Source organism: Conger conger, chromosome 10 (assembly GCF_963514075.1).
Source record: "Conger conger chromosome 10, fConCon1.1, whole genome shotgun sequence".
In the NCBI taxonomy this organism is placed as follows: domain Eukaryota; kingdom Metazoa; phylum Chordata; class Actinopteri; order Anguilliformes; family Congridae; genus Conger; species Conger conger.
Window position 1 is genome coordinate 27964584 of NC_083769.1, and position 23814 is coordinate 27988397.

At 43.6% G+C, this 23814-nt stretch overlaps 1 protein-coding gene across 5 annotated transcripts; it reads left to right on the forward strand.

Moving 5' to 3' along the window:
• The first annotated feature begins 3311 nt into the window (after positions 1 to 3311).
• On the forward strand, positions 3312 to 23763 carry LOC133138180 (scm-like with four MBT domains protein 1). 5 transcript variants are annotated; one of them, XM_061256713.1, is made up of 21 exons: positions 3312 to 3386; positions 9496 to 9605; positions 9808 to 9902; positions 10814 to 11057; positions 12091 to 12179; positions 12317 to 12569; positions 13042 to 13139; positions 13860 to 13961; positions 14258 to 14417; positions 15288 to 15370; positions 15850 to 15976; positions 16325 to 16438; positions 16980 to 17022; positions 17129 to 17196; positions 17323 to 17465; positions 17800 to 17909; positions 18481 to 18656; positions 18860 to 19035; positions 19145 to 19363; positions 19573 to 19701; positions 21193 to 23763. In XM_061256713.1, exons 2-21 carry the CDS (start codon positions 9581 to 9583, stop codon positions 21331 to 21333), a joined length of 2595 nt encoding a protein of 864 aa, XP_061112697.1. In that variant the 5' UTR covers positions 3312 to 3386; positions 9496 to 9580; the 3' UTR covers positions 21334 to 23763. The 5 variants fall into 5 exon arrangements, with proteins under 5 accessions (XP_061112697.1, XP_061112700.1, XP_061112701.1 ...); XM_061256716.1 differs by having other exon boundaries at positions 17326 to 17465; XM_061256717.1 differs by having other exon boundaries at positions 17132 to 17196.
• The last annotated feature ends 51 nt before the right edge of the window (positions 23764 to 23814 follow it).

Here is a 23814-nt window from a genome sequence, read left to right on the forward strand (position 1 = left end):
TATGTAGTCTTTGTAGTACATTAATTTGTTCATATAGCTCTCTACTTTTATAGACATTTCATGGACATGAATTATACATTTGCTTTCATTAACAAGGTAGAAAGAGTTTAACAGTCACTATCCTGTAAACTCAGGATAACTCTACTTGATGGATCTGTATTTGACTGATTTTGATACCCTAACCCTCCATTCATATAAAAACACAAAATCTCAAAATTTCTGCTGTGGTATTCCTTATATTCTGCACATACAGTTCTTCATTTTGAATTTATGTAAAATGAGAATGCAATTGGACGCAGGTGAACAACCCCAAAGCAAATGTCTTCTTTTGGAAGTGTTTCCAGTGCATTTTGAAGAGAGATGGATTTGTAATGTAATGAAAGTCATTCCATTTCCTCTCTTTTGCTCTCTTGAGTTTTTAAATTCAAAATGCTTTATTGGCGTGATGGTAAATGTAATATGATAACTACTGCAATCAAATGCAACATACACTCACAAAATAAAATGTATATATGTAACTAATATGTTGACTAGCAAATGAAAACCTCTCTCTTCCTCCTTTTTTCTAAACATATGAAGACTATGAAGGCTTTGTAGTTATTATTTTACAGCGCATGCTAAGAACTGAGCATGAATTATTATCAGGCTCATAGTCAGTCACAGCGGGGTGGCACGTTTCACCACCTGAGCAACACTGATGTTTTTCTCTCCCTCTCTTTCTCTGGTGTTGGGATGATCATGGGATGCAGCCACACAGAGCGCTCTGTCAGGGGAGGAGCCCGAGCCGTGGTCCTGCACCCTGGAGTACATCTCCCTTGCATCACTGCGAGGAAGAGACATCATTCACAGTGAGGACTTATCTCTTCCGCCGCAAGGGGGCCGGACTCTATGAATGGAGAAGTTCACACATGCCCTCAGGAGCTACACCAGTGGGTATATAGGTCTTTGAATCTTTTAAGCAAGAAGAAGAGCTGCAGCAGTTAAATATATCATGAATAATTCAATTCAGAGATTGAGATCTCAGACTTCATCAAATAACTGCTAAACAACTGGAGTTACAAAGCAGCAGACATGCTTTTCAGTGTTAGACCCAGAAGCTGTGGGCCAGTTTGTTTAGCTTTCTTGTATTCCCCTTTGCCACTCGCACTATCAAGTCAGTACTTTTTTGTTTTGTTTTCCTTTATACTCCTACACTAGTTTTGTTCCTGCACTGGAGTTTAAAAAAGTGATGTATTTCAAGGAGTACCCTTGTTTAAACTGATGTACAATGCTTTAAATAAATGGAAAAGAAAATCAAGTGTAAAACACACTTTTTAATACTACAAGAACATAATGCATGAAATAACAGAAATATTATTTTATGTATGAAATATGTGGGATATGGTTAGAATACTTAGAGTAATGGTTATGGGTTGAAATGGTTGTGGGAAGAAGCTCGGGTAGCTTTCTGGATGATTCTTGGCTTGAGCTTTCCCCGCACGGATTCATGTACAGAAATGGAAAGCCGTAATTCCAGTGGACTGTTTTGATTTTCAGCTTCAATGAGCTCTACAGAACACTGACCTCTGAATCGTACACAGTGATAAAGTGAGACAGTGTGAGAATGCATTAATGAAAGCACTACAATGCCAGCCATTTTTTCAAATAGTTTTTCACTATATGCCACTGTTTTTTTGGTTTTATTTTTGTTTTGTTTTATAATATTGGGCATGGTGACTGACATATGAGGAGACAGGGAACTTAAAAAGTCGCCAATATACATTAAAAAAAATATTGTATTGAAATGATATTTAAAAATAAATAAATAAATAAAAACACCTTATAGCACTCATTTATAGACTTGAGGAGAAATTGCAATCAATGCAAGGGGTGTGGTGGAACAGAATTTCGCTTCAGAATGTCCTATAGGTGGACTAAATTTAAGCTCGACATGTTAATGCTCTTTATTGTGTTATTATGCATATCCGAACTGTTATGAGTTCCGGTAAAAAATGATACATATACTTGATTTTTTTTTTTTTTCGACCATAGCTACTGTGTGGCCTAAATGGAAATATTTGTTATAATGTGTTGCCTTGTTAGGCCACATGTTATTACGACTCGTTTTTATTTTAATGAAAACAAATTCACCACATTTTGGTGGGGTTTCGTTCCAAAGGGGAAGAAACGAAAATGGAAACTAAACTGCGGCAGAACATGGGACGTCAGTTTTGCTCGTCAATAACCAAGATATACCAGTCTGTAAGACCACACATACTTAGTGTACTTTATTAGACAGGTAAAATAAACAAAATCGCCTTTAGACCTTAATCTAAAGGAAGGTTCTGGAAAAGAGAATAGGCTAAACCGCAAGAGCCTGATAGTGAAAATGAAAGGAGGAGTTCAGTCTTATTATAAAACACGTGTTGTGGCCAATAGTCAGTCCATACTGGGGATGCCATTTCAAATCGCTCACCAATTTCGCGAATGCCCTGTAATTGCGCATAGGTCTGGATGATTATTATACTGCAAAACCAAACAAATCCTGACTTTAAATTCGGGGAAATATTGCATAACGTTAAGCTAGCCTGACACGAGGCTACCGTTTGCAGACGAATGAAGCAGGTGCAACGCGCTTCTGTACATTATCATCACCTAAAAATTGTTTATGACACAAAACACATGACTGATATTAGCCTAGATAGCCTATATATTTGGGGAGATTATGAATTAAAAATAGACAATTAAACCGCGGTGTCTGTGATGCAGAAAAATAATAATTTGATGAATACAAAAAAAGAAAAAATCGTTTTGATGCATAATGATGTTCTTCTGTAAAATGCGAATTAAAAGTAGGAAAAATTGGATTCGTAGCAGCAACACACAAAACATCTCAGAAGACTATAACAAACCGTTTTCACTATATTGGTTTATGCATGTTGTTTATTGTTTTCTAGCGTGATTTTTGCGAGAGTAAAACCAATATGATATTGTATTAATGCATCCCTATATCAAACGTAGTTACATGATTAATGGTTTATCCTTGAAGGCGTCTGAGTGGGTCAATGTGCTTAATGCCTGCTACCATCATAAACGGCGTTGAAAACAAAGATTATGCTTCACTGCAAACTCTATCCACCATGAATTGCAGCGGATATTTTTTTCCTTTGTTAAAATATGGCTTACTGATTTGCTCTTAAAAATTGTGCGTAAGTGAACGTGACGAAGTCCTTTTCCAGCGCGCGAAGCCGAGTGTGGTTTTGGCAGCCCCAGTTTGAGAAAGTCGATGTGTATTTAGGCGGCTGAGCATGCGCAGTCATAGACTGTGCCATATTGGAATGAGGCAGTGAACGGAGAGGCGGACGGAGACACAGCATCTGAAATCGACTTGGAAAAACTCGGAACAGGTGAGACAAACATTTGGGGACTAATTACTTCAGTAGAGTACCTCCTGTGCTAACGGGCGAATGCGAGTTCGTGCATTTTGGTGGCTCCTGTGTCTTTTTTCCCGTTTCTAAAAACCTGGGTTGTGCTCAATAGAGTGCAAGCGCCCCTATTGCTAAAGCACAAGCTCTGACGTTTCAGTAACTTGGTCACAAGCGCTAACTGAGCACGGTCAATTGAGGCAGTTTCTCAGCCGCGCTCGACAGGGACAGTTCTCTTAAATGCATTGCACGAACTGCAAGAATAGAAAATGTATGTAAATATATGTATGGAACATTTCTGTTTTTCTTTTCATTGTTCGATGCCTTTCATTCTGACATTTCTTCGGGTGTTAAAGTTGGACGATCGTCGATTGTGTTAGCTACGGTATATCGCTAAAATCAAGTGGATAGCCGAATATACGGACAGTGCTAGAATGTTGTGTCATCAGTCATCAGCGACTGGAAGCTTCTGTTCGAAATCAAGGTTAAACATACTGTAACTCCATTTCGTACCTGATTTACTTGATTACTGAGCTACTCTGTAGATTCATTGCAAATATCCCAATCATGTTTTACCAAAATAAATGACATTCATATAGATTTGCATGTATTTAAAATGATATGCTGCCCACGCAGATGGCTGAATAGCAAACCATAATAATGTCCGTACCCATCGTTAACTTTATACCCATTTTGAAATTGTAGCTAGCATGCTAATTGCTTACCTTAGTGGTTAAATAACACCAATAATTTGTGCAGCTGGTTCTCCAACTTTAAAGTGCTAACTTTAGCAAATGTGGTTTACTCGTAAAATGGCGGTACAAGATGTAAATTATCTGAAATAACCTATTTAATGTTTTTGTCCAGACCATTTTTAATAGAAAAGTATACGTCTGAACGCTCCGTCCTAGTGTGTTAACGTTACACGAGACGATGTGATCAACACGAGGGTGACAAGTCGGGTAGCCAGCTTGCTGTACAAAGTAGACCGCATAGCCTAACGACTCAAAACCTGTTCCTTCGGATCACAAGACTGTCAACCTGAAGTCCACTTAAACCACGGCATGTAAATGTTATCACCCAGAATAGTATGTTGTTCTACAGCTACAAATATCAATTTAAAATAAACTATTTTGCATTGACGTTGCAACTCAAATATAAAGCTCGCAGTCTCGAGGACTGTCCTGCAGTCTTTGCTAACGTTAGCCAAATTGTTTGTGACCAAGTCAGACAACGTTCCAAGTTAGACTTCTTAATTTTAATTAACATTCTAGACATAACCAACATTACATTTTGTCGAGTTATCTTGCCAGGTTTACTGGTTGCGATATTTTGTCGTGACCGCAACTTCATGAACAAACACACTTTGTCGGCGTGAGATGTCCTAATCCCGCGTGGGTCCTCGTCAACGGTCGAAGTTCAGATTGACTCCCGTTTCTGCGTGATGATGTCTCTGCAGAGGCCTTTGAGAAGCCCGCGAGCACACAACGGGAGCACCTGTGTGTAAACTCTAGGATGTAGCGGCCGATGGGCCGGTATCTGAAAACAATTTAGTGTGCAGAAATGGAAAATACGCCCTCTTGGCCTCGTTCCACGCGAACGGGACTCGGTCAGAAAACCGAGGACACAGCTACATGATTTCTATTGTTCAGGGGGTATAATAATGGCTACGTTTAATGCATAAATCATCTTTGAAGAAGGGGCCATTTCATTTAATTGGAGAATTGCAATGAGAGTGAACTGAAGAAATGCTGATTGGCCATAAAATGATGTTTGATAATTTTATTGTGTAAAATTATGCAGGCTACTTTTGGATTTTTGTTCTGTTTATGCATAACGATTAAGTATATGAATGTAACACTTTTTAATATAGTTTAAAATTTCACCCCATTTTAGGACAAGGGCTGAAATCCTTTTGTTGGAAATGGCAATATGGAAATATAAACACATTGTTTGTTAAATTCAGAATTGTATTGTTAACTAGTAAAATATTCAGGTATAACAACACAAATTGTTTTTTTTTTATAGCCTACATATTTTCCTACAGAGAGTGGGAGGATGATTGCCAGTCTTGTTACCTGAGGAAAGAGCCAACGGGTCTGAAGGCTTTTCATGTGTTTGAGTGTGTGCTGTCTTGTCAGTTATGGGATGTTGTTAGCTCTTGCAGTGGAATGTGCTGGAGGCTCAGAGAAACTTGCACACAGAAGAGAATGAAAGTGAAAGTGAGGTCTGCTTCCTGCTAGTCTATTCCATGCAGCCCTGGCTCGGATTAGACCAGTCACTTCCAATATAGTTTGTTGTGAGGCTTGTTTCTCTATTATAATGTAGTTGGCCAGGATTGTAGCCTCAACTAGCTAAAAGGTAAATGGTAAAAGTCTGCCTTGTTTAGGAGGTGAGTCTTAGGTGTTGAGTCTGTCTGTAATGTTTAATACAACGATAAGCTTCACCATCTTTTTCAGTGCATTATTACTTTGTTGTTGTGTGTTGAAGAAAAGAGCCTACAGAAAGGATGGGATGTCTAAGGATGGCTTGAGTGTTTCCAGCTTCAGGAGCTGTTGACACATCAGGAAGCTGAGGGACTTTTACAGAGATGTTCATCTCTTTTCCACATTAAGAGAACACTGTGCTGTGCACTGTATTGCTGCTGCACTGGTACTGCAGTGTGCAAAGAACAGCCATGTTTAAAGAGTGCCGTGTGCTATCGGGGAAGCCTTACCTCTAGGCTGCGCTGTTGTGTTTCTCCTGCCCGGTTCAGTCTGTTACTTTCTGTCAATAATTGCGGGTTTTCCTAACTTGTCAATACAAAAGCCACTCAGTCAGGGATGGCAGACTTTGAACTGGCTCTGGTATTTCTACCGTCTTCATACTGTACTTTTTTAGATGTCAAAATATTTTTGGATATTCTTGAACACTGATGCAATTGGGGGTTTTTCCATTTTCTTTTCTTGGGTTCTGGGTTCTCAGTCTCTTTGGAACTTTGCAGTGTATCGCATGATAGAATATCAACCGAAGTGGTTTTTGAATATAAATGTTAAATAAACTTTGCTTTTTTTTTTTGTAACCAGGCATATAGCACTATAGCTTTGTTCCAATTTTGTAGGACTAAAGTAATCCCCAAATATCGTAATCAAAGATATACGTACTTAATGTGATCTGCAACATTTTGTTTGCTGCAAGAACTAGATGAATGAGATAAATAGGTATTTTCAATGTGATGGAGTCACAGATGCCAATGAGTGGCCTTTGTCCGTAGTGTTGAGAAGAGGCTCTGCGGAGGCTGAAGCCGGGCACAAAGAAAGTTCTCTGGACGTGTTGTTGTGGCTGATCCTGACTGATTGTGCAGAAAGGGCAGGGTGAATGAGCCGAGCTGCCGGACACTCATTTCAATATTAATAAAGATATCAGTGCTCACAAAGACAACCTGACGGCCCGTTTGAATAGACAGCCATTGTGTTTGTGTGTGGAGAGAGAGTGTGTTTAGTCTTCCCTGTGTGTGTACATGCATATGGGCTCCTCTTTCTGAAGGGTATGGTCTAACCTTGAATGTGTTGTGCTTGTACTTTGTCTTGGATTTGTTTTTGTCTGCTTTTTGTGTGTGGATATGTGCTTGCCTTTCTATGGAATATTATGGGTTCATGGGTATGGTCGCTGCCTCAGACTTTGGGAGAGACAGAGACGGTAATGTATAGGTGTCATTCTGAAGAATGGCGCATGTTACAAGTCAGTATTCCATACCTCCCCTTGTAGAATATCAGTAACTCTGTTAGATCTTCCAGCTTTAACATCCAGCTCATTCTTGGTAGAATCTCTCTCTGAACTGTGAAGAAGTGAGCAAGGGAGACTTTTTAAAGCATATATCAGTAGTCTATTCATTTAGTTGAGGTCTGGTCATGGTATTTTCACTGCTAGCAATCATTTGACATCATATTCCCCCAAGAGTCCAAAGAGTGAATGTGTTTGGGGCCTGGCTGGGTGCTCTTTGTTGAAAATGTCCTTTCCCAGTCGGAGCGCTTGGGTCCCCTCTTCTTTTATTGGAGGGGGAGGGTGCACCCCTCCGGTTTTGGTTGTTTGGAGTGGTAGCACAAAGCCCCCCGGACGGGCGTGCAAGCAGAGGGTCCGGGCTGGGGAGACCCTGCCTAATCCTGCCTCCCCTCGCTCGCTCTCTGTGCTTCCCGGGACCCCCACAACTCTCTTACACATTTAAATGAGAGCCCCACATCAAAACAATCGCCCTCCCCAGCTCCCACTCCAAGCCTTGGTCCAATGTCTGATATTCTCTCCCTCTCACCCCCTTTCTCTGTCTTCTTCCCCCTCTCCCCAATACTCGCCCTCCCCGTGTTCTGTAGTTCTTTTGTTCGCTGAGTCTCTAATAGCTTTTCAAAAAGTGATTGTAGAGCAGAGCACTTAGTGTCCAGGTCTGTCCATGAATGCCGACCGTACGCACCATGTGGGCCTGCATATTGTGTGTGCGTGTGTGTGTGCGTGTGCGCATACACTCTCTCCACAATTAGTCCCATGCGTGCCGCTGGAAGCACGCACCTGTTGCGTCTTTTTGCTGTCCTTCGCAGTGTGCATTTCCTGCAGTTTGCTTTGTTTTGCAAGTAGCATGAAATAAAAGCCTCATTAATCTCTCAAAAGGCTTTTAAATGTGCATTTGTGCCTGTGTCCCATAGTCAGAGATGTAAAACGAGGGCGGGAGAGCGTGAGTGGGAGTGTGACTAATGCGGTAAAAGAAGTCTGTTTTGACAAACTTTGACCTCCCAGTTGTGAGCACTTCTGGCAGGAGAAAGAATGTTATTTGTTTTGTTTTTTTGTTACTTAATGTTTGTTTCTGTGCTGAGTCTGTAGTGCGCTGTGACCAGGTGGATGACAGTTAGCAGGTCTTTTGTGTTTCTCATGAGCGTTTCCTAGTCTCTGTTCTGCGTGCTTCTCTGCTTTGTCTCTCTCAGCATATACCTACCCTCTGAGAGGTGACGTGTGTTTCATGGTTCCAGCAGTAACCGTCAAAGACAAACTGAATCAAAATGCACTTTTTCCTCAATTTGGTCAATTCTTCGTAACCATATGAACATGTCTTAATATATATTCCATAAGATTCATAGAATTGTAAGACTTGTGTATTCTTACACTAAAGTTTTTTTCCATCCACTTCCTGGAAAACTACTTTACTTTTAATATGACATCATCGGTGCAAATGAAAATTGAAACCAATAGTGTTGATGAAATATATCTCAATTATCCGTTCCCCTCCAATCAACGTCTTCATGTGACCGCATGCATTCTTCCCCTTCCCCCTCACTCTTATCAACCTGCTATCCATTTTTCATGACGTCAATCAAATGGACTCCCCACCCTTCCAAAAGTCCCACCAAACAAAACCTTCGTTTGACGGTGTCTGCTGCACTCTTAGACGTCATCCCCCCAGCATCCCCGGACAGACCTCACTGAGAGGGACGGTCTGAGCGCGCTGCAGTGGATGTGGCCTGCGCAGTGCTGTGGATGCGGCCTGCAGCCACACTCCCTGATGTCCCGGCTAAGCTGGGCGCTAATCCCGCAAGAGACGGGCTCAGTGCTGATCGTCTCTGACAGGGGGTAGAGAGAGTGTGAACACTGTGTTCAGCGCCGATCATCGCGCAGGCCTGCCCTAAATCAAACATTTACTACAGCTTTTGACCAAACTGTAACGGAGTACTTCAGCAAGGCCTTGTTCACTCAGATGGAAGAATTTTCGGGCGCTGGGAGTGAGTGTGAAATTGCAGGGAGACGAGTTACCCTTGAACTTCAGACGCATCGCACTTGTACTTCAGCACACATTTACTGTACCAACCAAAGGCTGCCAACCAGGGGGAATGCTAAAGAGATACAGTAGAGGAGCTTCCTGTGGGAATGGGCATGTTTGTTTATGTGTTATATTTCCCTGTTTAATTCAAAGCCCTTCTGGGTTAGTGTAGGGTTGATATGACATTAGAATTTTTGGGCACAACAGAGAAACCATTGTTTTGCTGAAACAGCCATTGTAAAGGTCATTTAGATTATTTAAATGGTTTTTCCACCACTCTTCCTTTCTCTTTCCCACCTGTCTCTTTTGTAGTGCACAGCTGTGAGAGGGTCTGGCCGGTGTATGAGAACAGTGCTGGGCCTGCAACACTGGGACGTGGCCACCAGGGGGTGCCAAAATGAACCGTGAGCCAGTGGAGTCTGGTGAGTTTGGAAAACCAGTATGATGTTCTTTTTGTTACCAAGGTATTACTGTGCTTGATGTATCACCTTTGAACTCATGAGCAGAGGGTGGGGTCAGTGTAAATGTGTGTATATTTGCTGAGTAAGGAGAGGGTGTGCAGGTGATGTTGGATTGGTGGTGCAACCAGATCAATAAGGGTATAATAAATACTACGCATTTCAGATGGGGGCTCCGGGCAGGATGAGGGGGACTTCAACTGGGATGATTTCCTGGAGGAGAACAGTTTGTTGGCAGTGCCCCACCATGCCTTCAAACATGTGAGTCCCTCCCCAAACTATCCACTTTACATGTACTCTAGTTTGAGGAAAACACCAGAAAAAACAGGTCTACAAAAATAGGCAAAAGCCTTTTCTTCATTTGTTTTTTTACATTATCCTCAGATGTCAATATCTTCTTAGCCAGGGATAGCCAACTCTGGCCAAGGTGAGCCACTTTGTTTGCTGGTTTTGTCTTACAACAAATATAAACAACTCTTTAAAGTAAGTCAGTTTGCTGAATAGTTAGTTGGTTTAATTAATGTATTTAATGCTGACGAACAATAAAACCTACCAAACCCTGTGCTCAAGCCACTCTAGGTGTGAGCTAAACTTGGATTCAGTCATTATATCCTCCAATAGTTAAAAGTACAGTAGGTAGTATCGAACCCCTAATGGTCAAGAGAGGAATTGCAGCAACAAACACCCTAGAAACCACAATACTGTTTATCCCTCCCTCTTCTCTGTGAAAGCACTGCTGTTGAAATGCCATTGGCTGTGGCAATTAGAACCAATTTTCAACCTATGAGCTTGAATTATTGTACAACTGTACAATGTTTTGGTACAGAGTGTTGGAGCATCAGCTGTATATTTTGAAACCCAAATCTTTAGGACTATAAACACAGGCAGAGGATGAGTCAACATGTCAATGACCTTTTTTCAATGATAGGAAGGGATTTACAATGGTCTTGTAACAATGTTTTAACACAAAAATCTTACCTATTGTGCCTTTAAGTTTCAGTGACAGTTTAAGTGAAATTGTAATTGTAACTAAAAACATTGACCCAGAATGTCAAAACACCTCGGTGTTCTTATATGTGAGAAATCCTGGGCCTGTGTTCCCACACTGGGACAGTTCAGCCACATGGCCACTGCTGTGCTGAGTGAACAGTGCCCTCCACCCCTCCCCCAAGGTTGACCTCAGCCTGCAGACCGGCCTGAGCCCGGGCATGAAGCTGGAGGTGCGGGTTCGGGGAGAGGCTGACGCGGGCTACTGGCTCGCCAGCATCGTCACCACCTGCAGCCAGCTGCTGCTCCTGCGCTACGAGGGCTACCTGGACGACCGCCGTGCTGACTTCTGGTGCGACATCATGACCGCTGACCTGCACCCCGTGGGCTGGAGTCGACAGCATGGTCAACCGTTGAAACCACCCGAAGGTCAGTGCTGGTCCTGACCGCAGGGCTTCCCCACCCTAGCTCCCCAGTGGTGGAACGAACTCTTTCCACTGCAGTGTGAAGATGCATCTCCGTACTTCGACTAGCTCTAACGCTACTCCACTGCAAGGGTGCCTCCAATCTAGTATCGCTTTTCCTGTACTTCTAGCACTTTCCTGTTGCACTCGTATCTCCATTTTGATGTTTGATTGTTGTGGCTCCATCATATCTCTTGTAATCATGCTTCACTTGTAGTTTGACTTGCCATAACTGTATTGACTTAGCCAATGCTCAAGTCAGTACAGTTAGACGTCATGTTCATGGCCATGGATAACTGATACTAAAAATGTAATTAATGGGAGTAAATATTACACTTTTTGCCTTTTTGTTTTCAGGCATCACTGTACTTTTGACAACATGCTGTCCTTAGTCTGCTGTTATGTACCAGTTCTAAGTAAAAATACATTAAAATACTAGTGGAGGCAGCACAGCAAAGCAAAGAGAGCAGGAACCTCTTGTAAGTGTTGGCTAGATATGTCAAAGGTTTCAGGAAGCTCTCCATAGAAGTGTCCCGAAGTTTCCGTCCAACTGTTTCCCCATGTTAAGCAAATTTCTCGGCAAAAAAGTCGGCAAAACAAAATGCAAATCAGTGTGTGTTTCCATCAACTACTGTTATGCAAATATTCTGCAGAGGGTGCTACAAGATTGCATAATCAAAGTGCCAGCCTGCATTTCTGAGCTTTCTCGATCGGAAGCATGTACTTAGGTCCCCGTTTCGTCATCATTTATTTTAAAAATCTCTTTCCATCACCCTTGATCCATCTTCTTTTCATTCATATGCAACATATTTTGTTGCTTTTTTGGATTTCAGTTGTTTCCACTCAGGTTTACCAATGTGCGAATTCAAAATGTGCATTAAAATAGGATGGAAACCCCAGCAATGTCTGATGTGGGTCCCACTTCTATTGATAAAACCGATTCTTGCACAGTAGTAGATGACACCTCTGCTTCACTGATTTGCTGGCCCTTCTTTTAGGTGTCCGGGAGAAGCACGAGAACTGGGAATCGCTCCTGGAGACGGCTCTGTCAGAGGCTTGTAGTGCCCCTGCCCACCTGCTAGAGGGGGTGAGTGAGCATAGCACCTGCATGTAACACGATAGACACAGAAGACGACCTGTTCTGTGATCTTAAACAAACATTATTTTGAGCCAAGCATGGGTGTAGTAATTATTATCAACACTTTGTCTCTCTGTTTGCCTCAGCCCCATCGAGGTAAAAACCCGTTGGACCTGCTGGCCTCGGGTTCGAGTGTGGAGCTGCAGGACGGGGAGGACCCGGGGGCAGCTTGGGTGGCGGTGATCGAGGAGAACGTGGGGGGCCGTCTGCGTCTGTGCTACGCTGGCGCCGAGGGGCTACCCCAAAAACACGCCCGGCGCTGGGTCTTCTACCTGCACCCCTTCCTCCACCCTCTCGGCTGGGCACAAGAGCACGGCTGCTCACTGGCTCCACCTGCTGGTCAGTGACAGTCACATTATCTCCCTTGTTATTCCTTTTGTGCCAATTCTGTGGTAGAAAAATCATGCTGAGGCCATAGACCACTCCCTCAAAAGCAAAGCCATCAGTGCCTTTCCAGGCCAAGGTGGTAAACACATTTATGCTTTTGAAAAATTCTAATTCATAATTAATTTCTTCACGAACATTACTTCTTTTTTTATGCTAGTAGAATCCATAAAACAACAATGCCATGGCAATGAGATTACAATAGAATGGACTATTAGCCAGCAGCATATTATATCACAAAACTGTATGACAGCCATAATAACCATTGTTCCTCACTAGACATCTGTGTGAAACTGTCATATATTTGATTAGATATTAGGCTCTCTGTACTTTGGCCGTGCAGTTTATTGTGTGTGCTGTGTACATATGCTGTGTTAAGTGTTTGCCTAGTTCTCCATGTGATCGGCTGTGGTGTGGTGTGTTGCAGCGCTGCGGGGCCTTCGCAGCGAGGAGGAGTGGGAAGAGGTTCGACAGAGAATCAGTGCACAGCCGCAAGACTCAGCCATCACCGAGGACCTCTTTAAGGTAACAATCTCAGGCAGAGCCGTCTTCGTTTCCCTGCAGCGCTTCTGTCCCCCACAGAGCTTTCTGCATCGGGTTATAAATGTAGGTCCATTTCTACATCCTGGATATGAAGACTCCGCTGTGCCTTTGTGGCCTCTGTTTGACCTTTTAATCCACCGGACACAGGCTTGGGTGCTTTAAACCTCCGAGTTTCCTGTCAGGGGTTTCCTGTTTCTTCATTTGGTCCCGTTCTCTGTTCTGGTTCCCCTATTTTTTTCTGTTTGCAATTTGTAGTTTTCCCCTTTCCCTTCCATCAGGCAGTCCTGTTAGCCAGTTTATTAAAGCATCAGGCACAGCCCTGTTAGCCAGCTGACTAAAGCATCAGGGGACAGCCCTGTTAGCCAGTTTATTAAAGCATCAGCCACAGTCCTGTTAGCCAGCTTACTAAAGCATCAGCCACAGCCCTGTTAGCCAGCTTACTAAAGCATCAGCCACAGCCCTGTTAGCCAGCTTACTAAAGCATCAGCCACAGCCCTGTTAGCCAGCTTACTAAAGCATCAGACACAGCCCTGTTAGCCAGCTTACTAAAGCATCAGGCACAGCCCTGTTAGCCAGCTTACTAAAGCATCAGGCACAGTCCTGTTAGCCAGTTTACTAAAGCATCAGGCACAGCCCTGTTAGCCAGCTTACTAAAGCATCCGGCACAGTCCTGTTAGCCAGCCTGTGTCCCTCTATGTGCAGGACAGACCAGCCATCACCACCCACTGCTTCACTGAAGGGATGAAACTGGAGGCGGTGGACCCCTCCTCCCCCTACTGCATCAGTCCCGCCACAGTCACCAAGGTAACAAACCTTCTGCTCTCAATACTGCCACTTTGTTCATCTGCACCAGCTGTGTTACCATATCACTTCCGAGGCTCTAGGGAGTTATTGAGTTGGTAACACAGGTGGGCCTATGGCCTTGGGAATTATGAAGCCATACCACAGAATCCAGCAAGAGCACTAAACATTTAGCTACAGATCAGTGTTGCTGGCGTGGTTGATTGATAAATCCTTGTCTGAATGTTGGAGCTCACTGTGCAGGTCCTGGGGTGGTGTTGGGTGTTTGAGCAGTTGATGTAACCGTGTGTCGTGTCCAGGTGTTCAGCGACAAGTTCTTCCTGGTGGAAATGGATGATCTACGGGGGGAGAAGGCCGGGGCAGGGCGTGGCGCCTCCTTCCTGTGTCACCATGGCAGCGCTGGGATCCTCCCTGTGCAGTGGAGCCTGAAGAACGGAGTGCAGCTCAGTCCCCCGCCCGGTGAGCACCCCGTCTGGGTCATGATAGTACACACCACTACTAAAAGGATAAGCCTGTGTCTGCGTCTTAGTATTTTCCATCATTCCTGTCAGTTCTGATAGTATTTTACACACTTACATTCATTTAATTGTTGAGTTGTTTTTTTTTTGTTTTTTTAAGAGGCTTTTTTTCTCCAGTTTACCTCGGAGACGTCTAGCTTACTTATTTGGAAGTGACAAGTAATGCAAAATGTGTAATGTGTTTGTCAAAATGCGCGTTAAAATAATTCAGTTTCATCTTACAGAATTGAACATACTAGCACTATTCTGTGTGAACAAAAATGTATTGTTTAAAGTGGTATGTGGCCCCCCTTTAGATGATAACATGGAAAAATCCTAAACCTGTTGCAATGGCTGATTATTCATCAGACTAATACTAGGATGTTGTTGCATCTCTTCCCTTTGATGGCCACCCATATTTATTTGAAGCGGAATATGCAGACAAAGAGCTGAATTAAATGTTTGTGTGCACAGAAGAATGTAACCTTTCTGTGTGCACTTTGTAAATCCCTATAGATGAGAGCATCTGCTAACTGACTGAACGGAAATGTAAAATGCAACCATCCACATCATATTTATTCTATATATGGAGATACCATTAGTAAAGCGTAATGATAAATGTATCATCGTGCACATTATAATGTGCTAATACTGCAGACTACGACATAAACATTGCTTAAATATGAATAGTCCCAGGTCTCTGCCAGGTGCGCATTAGGTGTTAAAATGCTGGTGTTGTAACAGGCTGCCCTTGGGTGCTGGTGAAAGGTGCTCGTGGTAAATGAGAGTAAATTAATGGCCTGTGTGTGTGTGTCTCTGTTCATGTGCTCAGGGTACCAGGGTCAGGACTTTGACTGGGCGGATTACCTGAAAAAGTGTGGTGCAGAGGCTGCCCCCCTGCACTGCTTCCCCACAGTGAGTGAGCCTAATGTTGCCATCTGACCCGTTTACCATCCTGTGACTAACATTTGGGAGGACGGCTGTATTTTCTGTCTGACAAAAGAATGAAACTTCGATGGCTGTTTCATGCTCCTTCTGTAAATCCTGTTTGAATCCCCCATGCCAGACTGTCATCCGATGACTATTATAATTACCATTACCCGGTTTGATTAACGCGCACGTATCTGGAATTGCACAAAATTGGAATGTCATAGCGAGAGAGGACACATTTATCAAAGGAAACATTTGCCAGAATACAGTGGGAGCTTGAGACGGAGCTGCGTCTGCAGTTCACGCACGGATTGGCGTCGTAAATTCTGCATTGCGTCAAGCGCTTTTCCTCCAGCGGTGTGGACGTGTGATTGAGTGTTTTAAGCGTTTTAATAAATCCATATGGCTTACCTTCCATCAGTACTCTCTGACACCGTGTCACCCTCGCTGTCCCTCTTCCCCAGGAGGACGGGGCTCACGAGCTCGGGGAGTCCATGATGCTGGAGGCCGTGAACCCCCTCTCCCCCGAGCACATTCACGTGGCGGTGGTCACCAGGGTCAGAGGTCAGCACATCTGGCTTCGTCTAGAAGGTGAGCGCACTCCTTCAGACACGTACTTTCCACCTGTCGCACTCGGTGGACCCCTCCTCCCCCTACTGCATCAGTCCCGCCACAGTCACCAAGGTAACAAACCTTCTGCTCTCAATACTGCCACTTTGTTCATCTGCACCAGCTGTGTTACCATATCACTGTGTTACCATCCACCTCTCGCACTCGGTCAGGCAGTGTGGTTGAGGATTATGGGAAATGGCCAGCCGAGATAACAGTGGCACATTGAGTCTCAGACGTGGTGTTGCAGTTTGGCTGTTTTCTTAAGGCATTTGTTATATATTCTTTCTGTTTTGCTTATTTTCTGTATCTGTGTACCTCATTTTATAGGGGTGAAGCAGGCCATTCCTGAGCTGATCGTCCATGTGGACTCTATGGACATCTTCCCCGTCAGCTGGTGTGAGACCAACGGCTATTCGCTTCAACATCCCTCCAAGCCGCAAGGTCAGTGGCATGCACACACACACACAAGCATGCACACACGCACACACACACACATTGAACTGGATCGGAGTCAATTCTGTTTAAATATAAAGGAAATTAACTGTTTGTGAATTGAAGAAATCCTATATTGCTCAGATCTGTCAATGAAATTAACCACCCCCCCACACACACACCTTTTGTCTGTAATTCTGTAATTTGGAGAGTGTCACCCCTCCTCTTTCACACTGTCCCTCAGAGCAGTCTCTTTATCTGGCATCAGTACTCAACCCTGATGGGAAATCTGTGGGCTTTGCTGCCAGTTGGCTGTTCTTTGCCCATTTGAAAATAGTCTGAGTTGATCCAAGTTTAGGCCCGTTGCTTCCCACTTAAAGTATTAGCGATTTTAAAAGGGCCTTAACAAATCCTGGCCGGGATAAGAGTTGTGCGGTTTTTGTTTATCATTGTGAGAGTTTGAAGTCTGAAGGATGAATAAATGATTCTGCACATAGCCTTGTGCTAGAGTTGTAGTTATTCATCTCGGTTTTCATTTTTTTCTCTACAGTTCAGAAGCAGAGGCGCATAGCAGTGGTACAGCCTGAAAAGCAGTAAGTGTTTTGGGGGTGAAAATGATTGCATGAAGTGCCATTAAATGATATTTTAGCCTGGGTTTGGTCTCCTATCCCACTGACCTGTGTGTGCTTGACCTTTTAGCAGAGCTCCACCCAGAGCCACACCTCCTGACACAATAAAGCAGCAGGAAAACAGCCAATCAGATGGCGGTGAGTGTTCAGCCAATGGTGACAGTCGCACTGATGCCTTGCCTGTGCCCTAAACAGTCTGTAGAATTCTGTGGTTCACCGCCTCCTTAGTGACACTGTGACTTTGTTTTCTGGTCTTTGCACCAGCAGGACAGGGCAATGGGAAGTACTGCTGCCCCAAAATCTACTTCAACCATCGCTGCTTTTCTGGGCCGTACCTGAACAAGGGCCGCATTGCGGAGCTGCCTCAGAGTGTCGGACCTGGAAACTGCGTGTTGGTTCTGAAAGAGGTCAGAACCCAGCTGGACTATACCAGACACGCCGATTTCAATCAATCACCGTTAAACACGGAACGTATCACAAGACACTTCACTGATTTCTCCCTCTCCCTCACCCTCCATCTCTCTCATTCCCCTTCTCTTTTCTCCCTTCTATCACAATCATTCACTTTTCCTGTCCATTTCCACTTGGCTTGTTCTCCTTTCTCTCCCTACTTAATTCCCTCAATCTTTCTCTTTCTCCTTCATCACTTGCTCTGTCCTTCTCTGTCTCCTGATTTGAATTGTTCTCTCCTTTATTATGGCTTAAATTGATTCTTATCTCCCTGGCTGTGTCCTTGTGCAGGTGCTGACTCTCCTGATTAACGCGGCCTACAAGCCCAGCCGTGTGCTGAGGGAGCTGCAGCTGGACGCTGAGTCTCGCTGGCAGGACCATGGAGAGACGCTCAAGGCCAAGTGAGTGACCGCACCCGCACTGCAAAAACCAAAGAATAAGTCAATCCCTAATCTTATTTCTGTGACTTCTTCGTTAAATCAGACAAACATTGTGACAATTATTTAAGCTAGTTAGACATTTTTCACTTGTTTAGTTTGAAATTTTCTTGTTGAAAATGAGCAAGCTAATATTTACTACTTCAGAGAAAAGAGTAAAATTGTATTTTACGAGACTTAAACGGTTGTTAAGACAGTATTTTTTTGCAGTGTGACCGTGGGCAGTACTGGGCCTGGTTGACCCGTATTGGGCAGTGCTGGGCCTGGTTGACCCGTATTGGGCAGTGCTGGGCCTGGTTGACCCGTATTGGGCAGTGCTGGGCCTGGTTGACCCGTGTTGGGCAGTGCTGGGCCTGGTTGACCTGTGTTGGGCAGTGCTGGGCCTGGTTGACCTGTGTTGGGCAGTGCTGGGCCTGGTTGACCCGTGTTGGGCAGTGCTGGGCCTGGTTGACCTGTGTTGGGCAGTGCTGGGCCTGGTTGACCCGTGTTGGGCAGTGCTGGGCCTGGCTGACCTACTCTGCGGTTCTGGCTGCAGGTACAAGGGGAAGAGCTACCGGGCCACCGTGGAGATTGTGCGCACTGCGGACCGAGTGACGGACTTCTGCAGGAAGACCTGCATCAGGCTGGAGTGCTGTCCCAACCTGTTCGGACCGCGCATGGTCCTGGAACGCTGCTCAGAAAACTGCTCTGTGCTCACCAAGACCAAATACAGTCAGTACTGCCATTCAGCTCCTGTCTGTCTGCCTTTCACTCGCCACAGCAAATTCATTTAACAGGCCCCATATTTCATGGTCTCAGTCACTGGCTTTCTCTATAACTCACTGCTATGAGATTTAGAGTCATTTTGTCTGGGAGAGACTGAAGGTAAATGTGCTGTATGTATGATTATGTGTGTGTACACGTCTGTTCTCCAGCTCATTATTATGGGAAAAAGAAGAGCAAGAGGATTGGACGGCCGCCAGGCGGACACACCAACTTGGAGGGCGGGGTGAAGAGGGTAGGAAAGAGGAGGAAAAGGAGGAAGCATTTCTTCGTCCACAAAAAGAAGCGCTCCACCTCGCTGGACAACACTCCTGCTGGCTCCCCACAGGTACCTCTCCAACCGCCTGGCAAATGCCTCTAGTTAAACAAAAAACCCAACGTGCTGCATTCTGGGAAGGAATGGGACCGTTCCTGACTCCACTACTCTCATTTCTCAGGGGAGTGGCGAGGAGGAGGACTTGGACGAGGACGATTCCCTGAGTGAGGATTCAGGCTCTGAGGCGCAGGATGAGCTGCTGGATGATTCGGAGCAGTCTGAGAAGAAGTCTCAGCCCCCCTCCCCCACCCCCACAGAGACAGGCCGGCGCCCACGCCGTCGCCGCAAGCCCCACTCCCCATCCTATTCCGACAACGAGAACCGCCCCCCGTCGCCAAAGGTGACCCGCTCGCACCCGTGTGTGCTGACTGTGCCTGGTGTATACTATGAATGTTGTATATTGTGCCTGTGCATATCTGTAAGCTTGTGAATGTTGTATATTGTGCCTGTGCATATCTGTAAGCCTGTGAATGTTGTATATTGTGCCTGTGTATATCTGTAAGCCTGTGAATGTTGTGACTGGTGTTTTGTATGTTGCTCTTGTTTCAGAGCCCTAGGGGTGAGGTGCCGGAGAAGCTGATCTTGGACAGCAGTCCTCTGGAGTGGACCGTGGCAGATGTGGTGCGCTTCATACGGACCACTGACTGCTCCCCTTTGGCACGCATATTCCTGGACCAGGTACTAATCTGTCAATTCAATATTATACTGCTCATAGGAATTTTTATGTGACAATAATAGGAATGGGAGTTCTGAGATCTGAACGCAGGGGTCAACAAACTACGGCCCAGAAGTCTGGCCTGCATAACTTTACTGACTGGTTGAAGACTTGTACTGGCAATTCTACCAACTTACTAACATGGAGTGAACATTGGCAACTTGAGCAGAGACTGCACAGACCAGAATTACTGTGACTCAGCTTCAAGGGTTGTCAGTAGCTATAAACAACAAATATGACTTGCTACACAGCATTTCATGGGGCAGAAGTTTTGCATAAACATACAATGTGAAGTTCGCAAAGCTAGCTACTTTAATTAGCTATGTCTAGCACCCAAGCACTTAAATCACACCTAGCATTCCAGAGAACTGTTTCATCTTCCTGCTCAGGAGGGTCAGCACAGATACTGTGCGTAAAATATATATTTGTGGATCTCTTATAGCAATGAGGGTTTTTGCAGTAGTTACTTGGTTGACCTTAAGGGAATGAAAGTCACAAAAAACACTCATGTTAGTGTTGGCCTAAGAAACTTTATTAAACTTTAAGAGCCAGACATCTGTCTGCACCAGCTGCCTCCGGGTGTGTATCCATCAAAAGGCAGGCAGTTAGTCCTTGCCTCACAGATGGTGCTATTGAGCAATGAAGCAGGAGATACCCTGCCAAGCGAAACCCTTACTCCCTGCGTGACACAACTGTATGTCGCTCTGAGCGAATCCTGGCTAGTCTGAGGTCGCAGTTTTAGCATTTTCCCATCTCTGGTTCTCTCTCATTCCGCTCTCTAGAACATACATGGTGGTTTCAGTTGCTTTGCCTTTTCTTCTTTCAGACCTTTTATGGTCCACTTTAAAAAAAAAAAAACATGGGACAGCTATATCGATTTCTATTTAGAATTCCATTTATGATATTTAGTAAGTAGGTCAGTGGAACCAGAAACTGCTATGGACACAGGGATGACTGCACTCTCGTGGCATTATCAGGGAGTTAACTGCGCAACAGAGGGCAGGATTATGAGAGAACTGTTTTCAGCCATGTGAAATATGAGCCTTCAGATTAATTTGGCCACAAGCGTGTTGAATCGAATACAGGTTGAATATTACTTTTAAAGCCATTGAGTTTGTCAACATACATTTTATTAGCTACAATTTAATGTTAAGATTGAAAATAAAAATGTTATATTTTGAACCAATATTTTGAACCATTGAACCTTCAATGAATTGAGGCATTTAACTCTAACTCAAATTGAATATAGGGTCTTTGCTGAGATCCAGTCCCTCATTATACTGACAGCGTATGCACTAATTAAGCATGTGTGCCTATCATTGTCATTGGGGAACTATGACAGCAAATTGAATCTGGTAATACAGAAATGTACTTTCAGAGAAGCCCGTCTGTAAAAGTGTACTATTTGTAGCCATGTCTATTTACCTGCCTGTGACGGTGCTCTCTTGTGTCAGGAGATTGATGGGCAGGCCCTGCTGCTGCTGACCCTGCCGACTGTGCAGGAGTGCATGGGCCTGAAGTTGGGCCCAGCCATCAAGCTGTGCCACCACATCGAGAGAGTCAAGCTGGCATTCTACCAGCAGTTCGCAAGCTGAGGGTGCCAGGGAGACCTGCGACCCACAGCGGTACCAGTGCCAGAGGCAGAACTCGCACCGATCCAAGTTCCTCCCGGATTCTGGAGGGACATACAGCTTCATCAGTGCAGTTCTGTTAGGGTCTCATTTTTTCTTACTGCTGCAGTGTGAACTGCCTATTTATTTATTCTCCTTTTTTGCTTCATCAGCTTTGGAGGTGAAACGGTAAATACAAGAAACTAAGCACAAAGACTGAAAATGAGGAAGGGAAGTTAGTGGGGAAATTGGGTATTTGATGAGCAGGGTATGTATAGTGTAATTCTATGTGTTTTTTCCTTGTACATATGCTTTACATGTAATGGCTCTATCATTTGAAAGGTATTTGTTTATTTCAGCACAAACTATTTGGTCCTTTGAATTTTTTCTTCATATGCATTGTTCCAGGTGTGGCCTTTTTTATTTGAAACAGCCAACACACAATCCACTATTTGTACTTCTACAATTGTGACATGAACACTCAGTTAAGAATAACACTGTCAAAACCTAACCAGATATGAGAATGTGTTTTTCCACCGTACATCAGAATTAATGTGAACAAATGCTCTTGACATCAAAATAGCTAGTGTTGATCTTTGGATGACAATAGCTTTTCCATACAGCTCTTCTGTATAGATTTTCTATCTTATGAAATGCCATTAATGTCTATACATGCAATGCAATAATATTGATTGGAAGGAAAAAGGCTAAGTGTATCTGATAATTGACACATGGATTTTATAGATTTTTTTGTTGCATTTCACATTTGTCTTTTGTTTGTTCATTTCGGAAAGGGCAAGAAATGACTGAACTAGAAAGTGTTCTGAATGCAGAATTGCTATACTTGTGACAGAGTTCAGTCTGTCCTTCGACTTCAGAGATCTGTTTATACTATAGAGTATGTACTATACTCTGAGCACTGCACAGAGCAGATTTTTGTTGTTATTTAGCACTTAATTGATAACTGGGTAAGCAATTGCTGTAATTTATCTCACCTCACCTGGTTTCATGAGTCTAGCAGGTTTTTATTTTAAAAGAAAACCAGCCACCTTGCTACTCTCCAGGGGCAGGAGTGAATACCCCTGCTAATTTTTGTTATATGGACTGATTTGTGTATCAGTGCTGACAGCTTTTGTTGTTACTCATTGAGTGTTAGGTGGTAACCTTTAAGAGCAGACAAAGCCCAGGCATTTTCATTGAGCAGGGAAAATGGCACCATTGGGTGTGGCAATGCAGTAGTGACCTGGTTGTACATGATGTAACTGGAGATTCTGCCATGCTGCAGGCTTTGGCTTGGCTGATTCCAGCTTGAGTCCAGGCCTAAAGCGTGAAAAGGGAGAGGCTCCCATGTAAAGTACTGGCGGATTCAAAAGTTTGTGTATTTCTTTAGAGCAAAGAAGCCCTATTTCTTATTTGTGGTCTCCCTTTGGCACAAATCCATCCAGAACTAGTGTCAAGTTAATGTAATGCCCTTTCCAAAATACATTGTCTATTACTTTAGCAATTCATATTTGCACCTCTTTGGGAGGTATGACATTTCCCAAATTGTATGAGCAGTCTTATTCGTTTTCCCCATTAAAATGAATGAGGAAATTGGAGATAACCTTGGGAATAACCTGTGTGTGGCATGTTCTCTCTGCTGAAGAAATATGACGGCAAAAGAGATGCCAAAAGAAACAATCAAATCAAATATGCAATACAACTTGCAGTATGATTTATGTTTTCATTCAGTTCATCTGGGTTTAATAACATCGGGGGTAGGGTTCTTTATTTTAATGAATCCATTAGTACATGCACAAGGTTGTGTCTGACTGTTTGCTAATTTTACATTCCACCCACTTGTTGAGTGGTTTGTGGAGTTTTATTTGTACATTTGTTTTATTTTATTATTATTTTTGCGAACTACTTGTTCTTTTTCCAGTGATGTGCTTTATTTTCACACAATTCTAATTCCGGCACCGTTTGTCTTCATGTTCCTGTTCTGTTATTTAAGGTTGATAAGGAGTCTGAATGGAGAAACAGTGATTCAGTTGTTACTGGTTTGTGTATGTAAAGCAAATTGTATATACATTTGTGGAATATAATTAATATTTAAAACCAAAAGACAATAAAAATGAATCTCATTTTCAATAAGTGATTTATGTATTATCATAAACATGGACTGACATAGCCAGGGATCTTGTATGTTAGAACTATAGACTGTATAAAAATGGGTTTGAACACAAGGGGACCATAGGGCTGGGATTATGGGTAATCAGGGGATTCTCATTTCACTTTCAGATCTCTCTGGTACAGTACTGAGATTCATATGTACAAAATTATGAAGTTTATGCATTGTAGCTGATTTTTTACATGTAAATCTGAATGGCATATTCCCATATAAAGGCTAAATAAAATGCATGGCTTTACCAAGTGGTGATCAATCTGGCCATTTAATACTGTACTACATGGACGATTATCACGTTT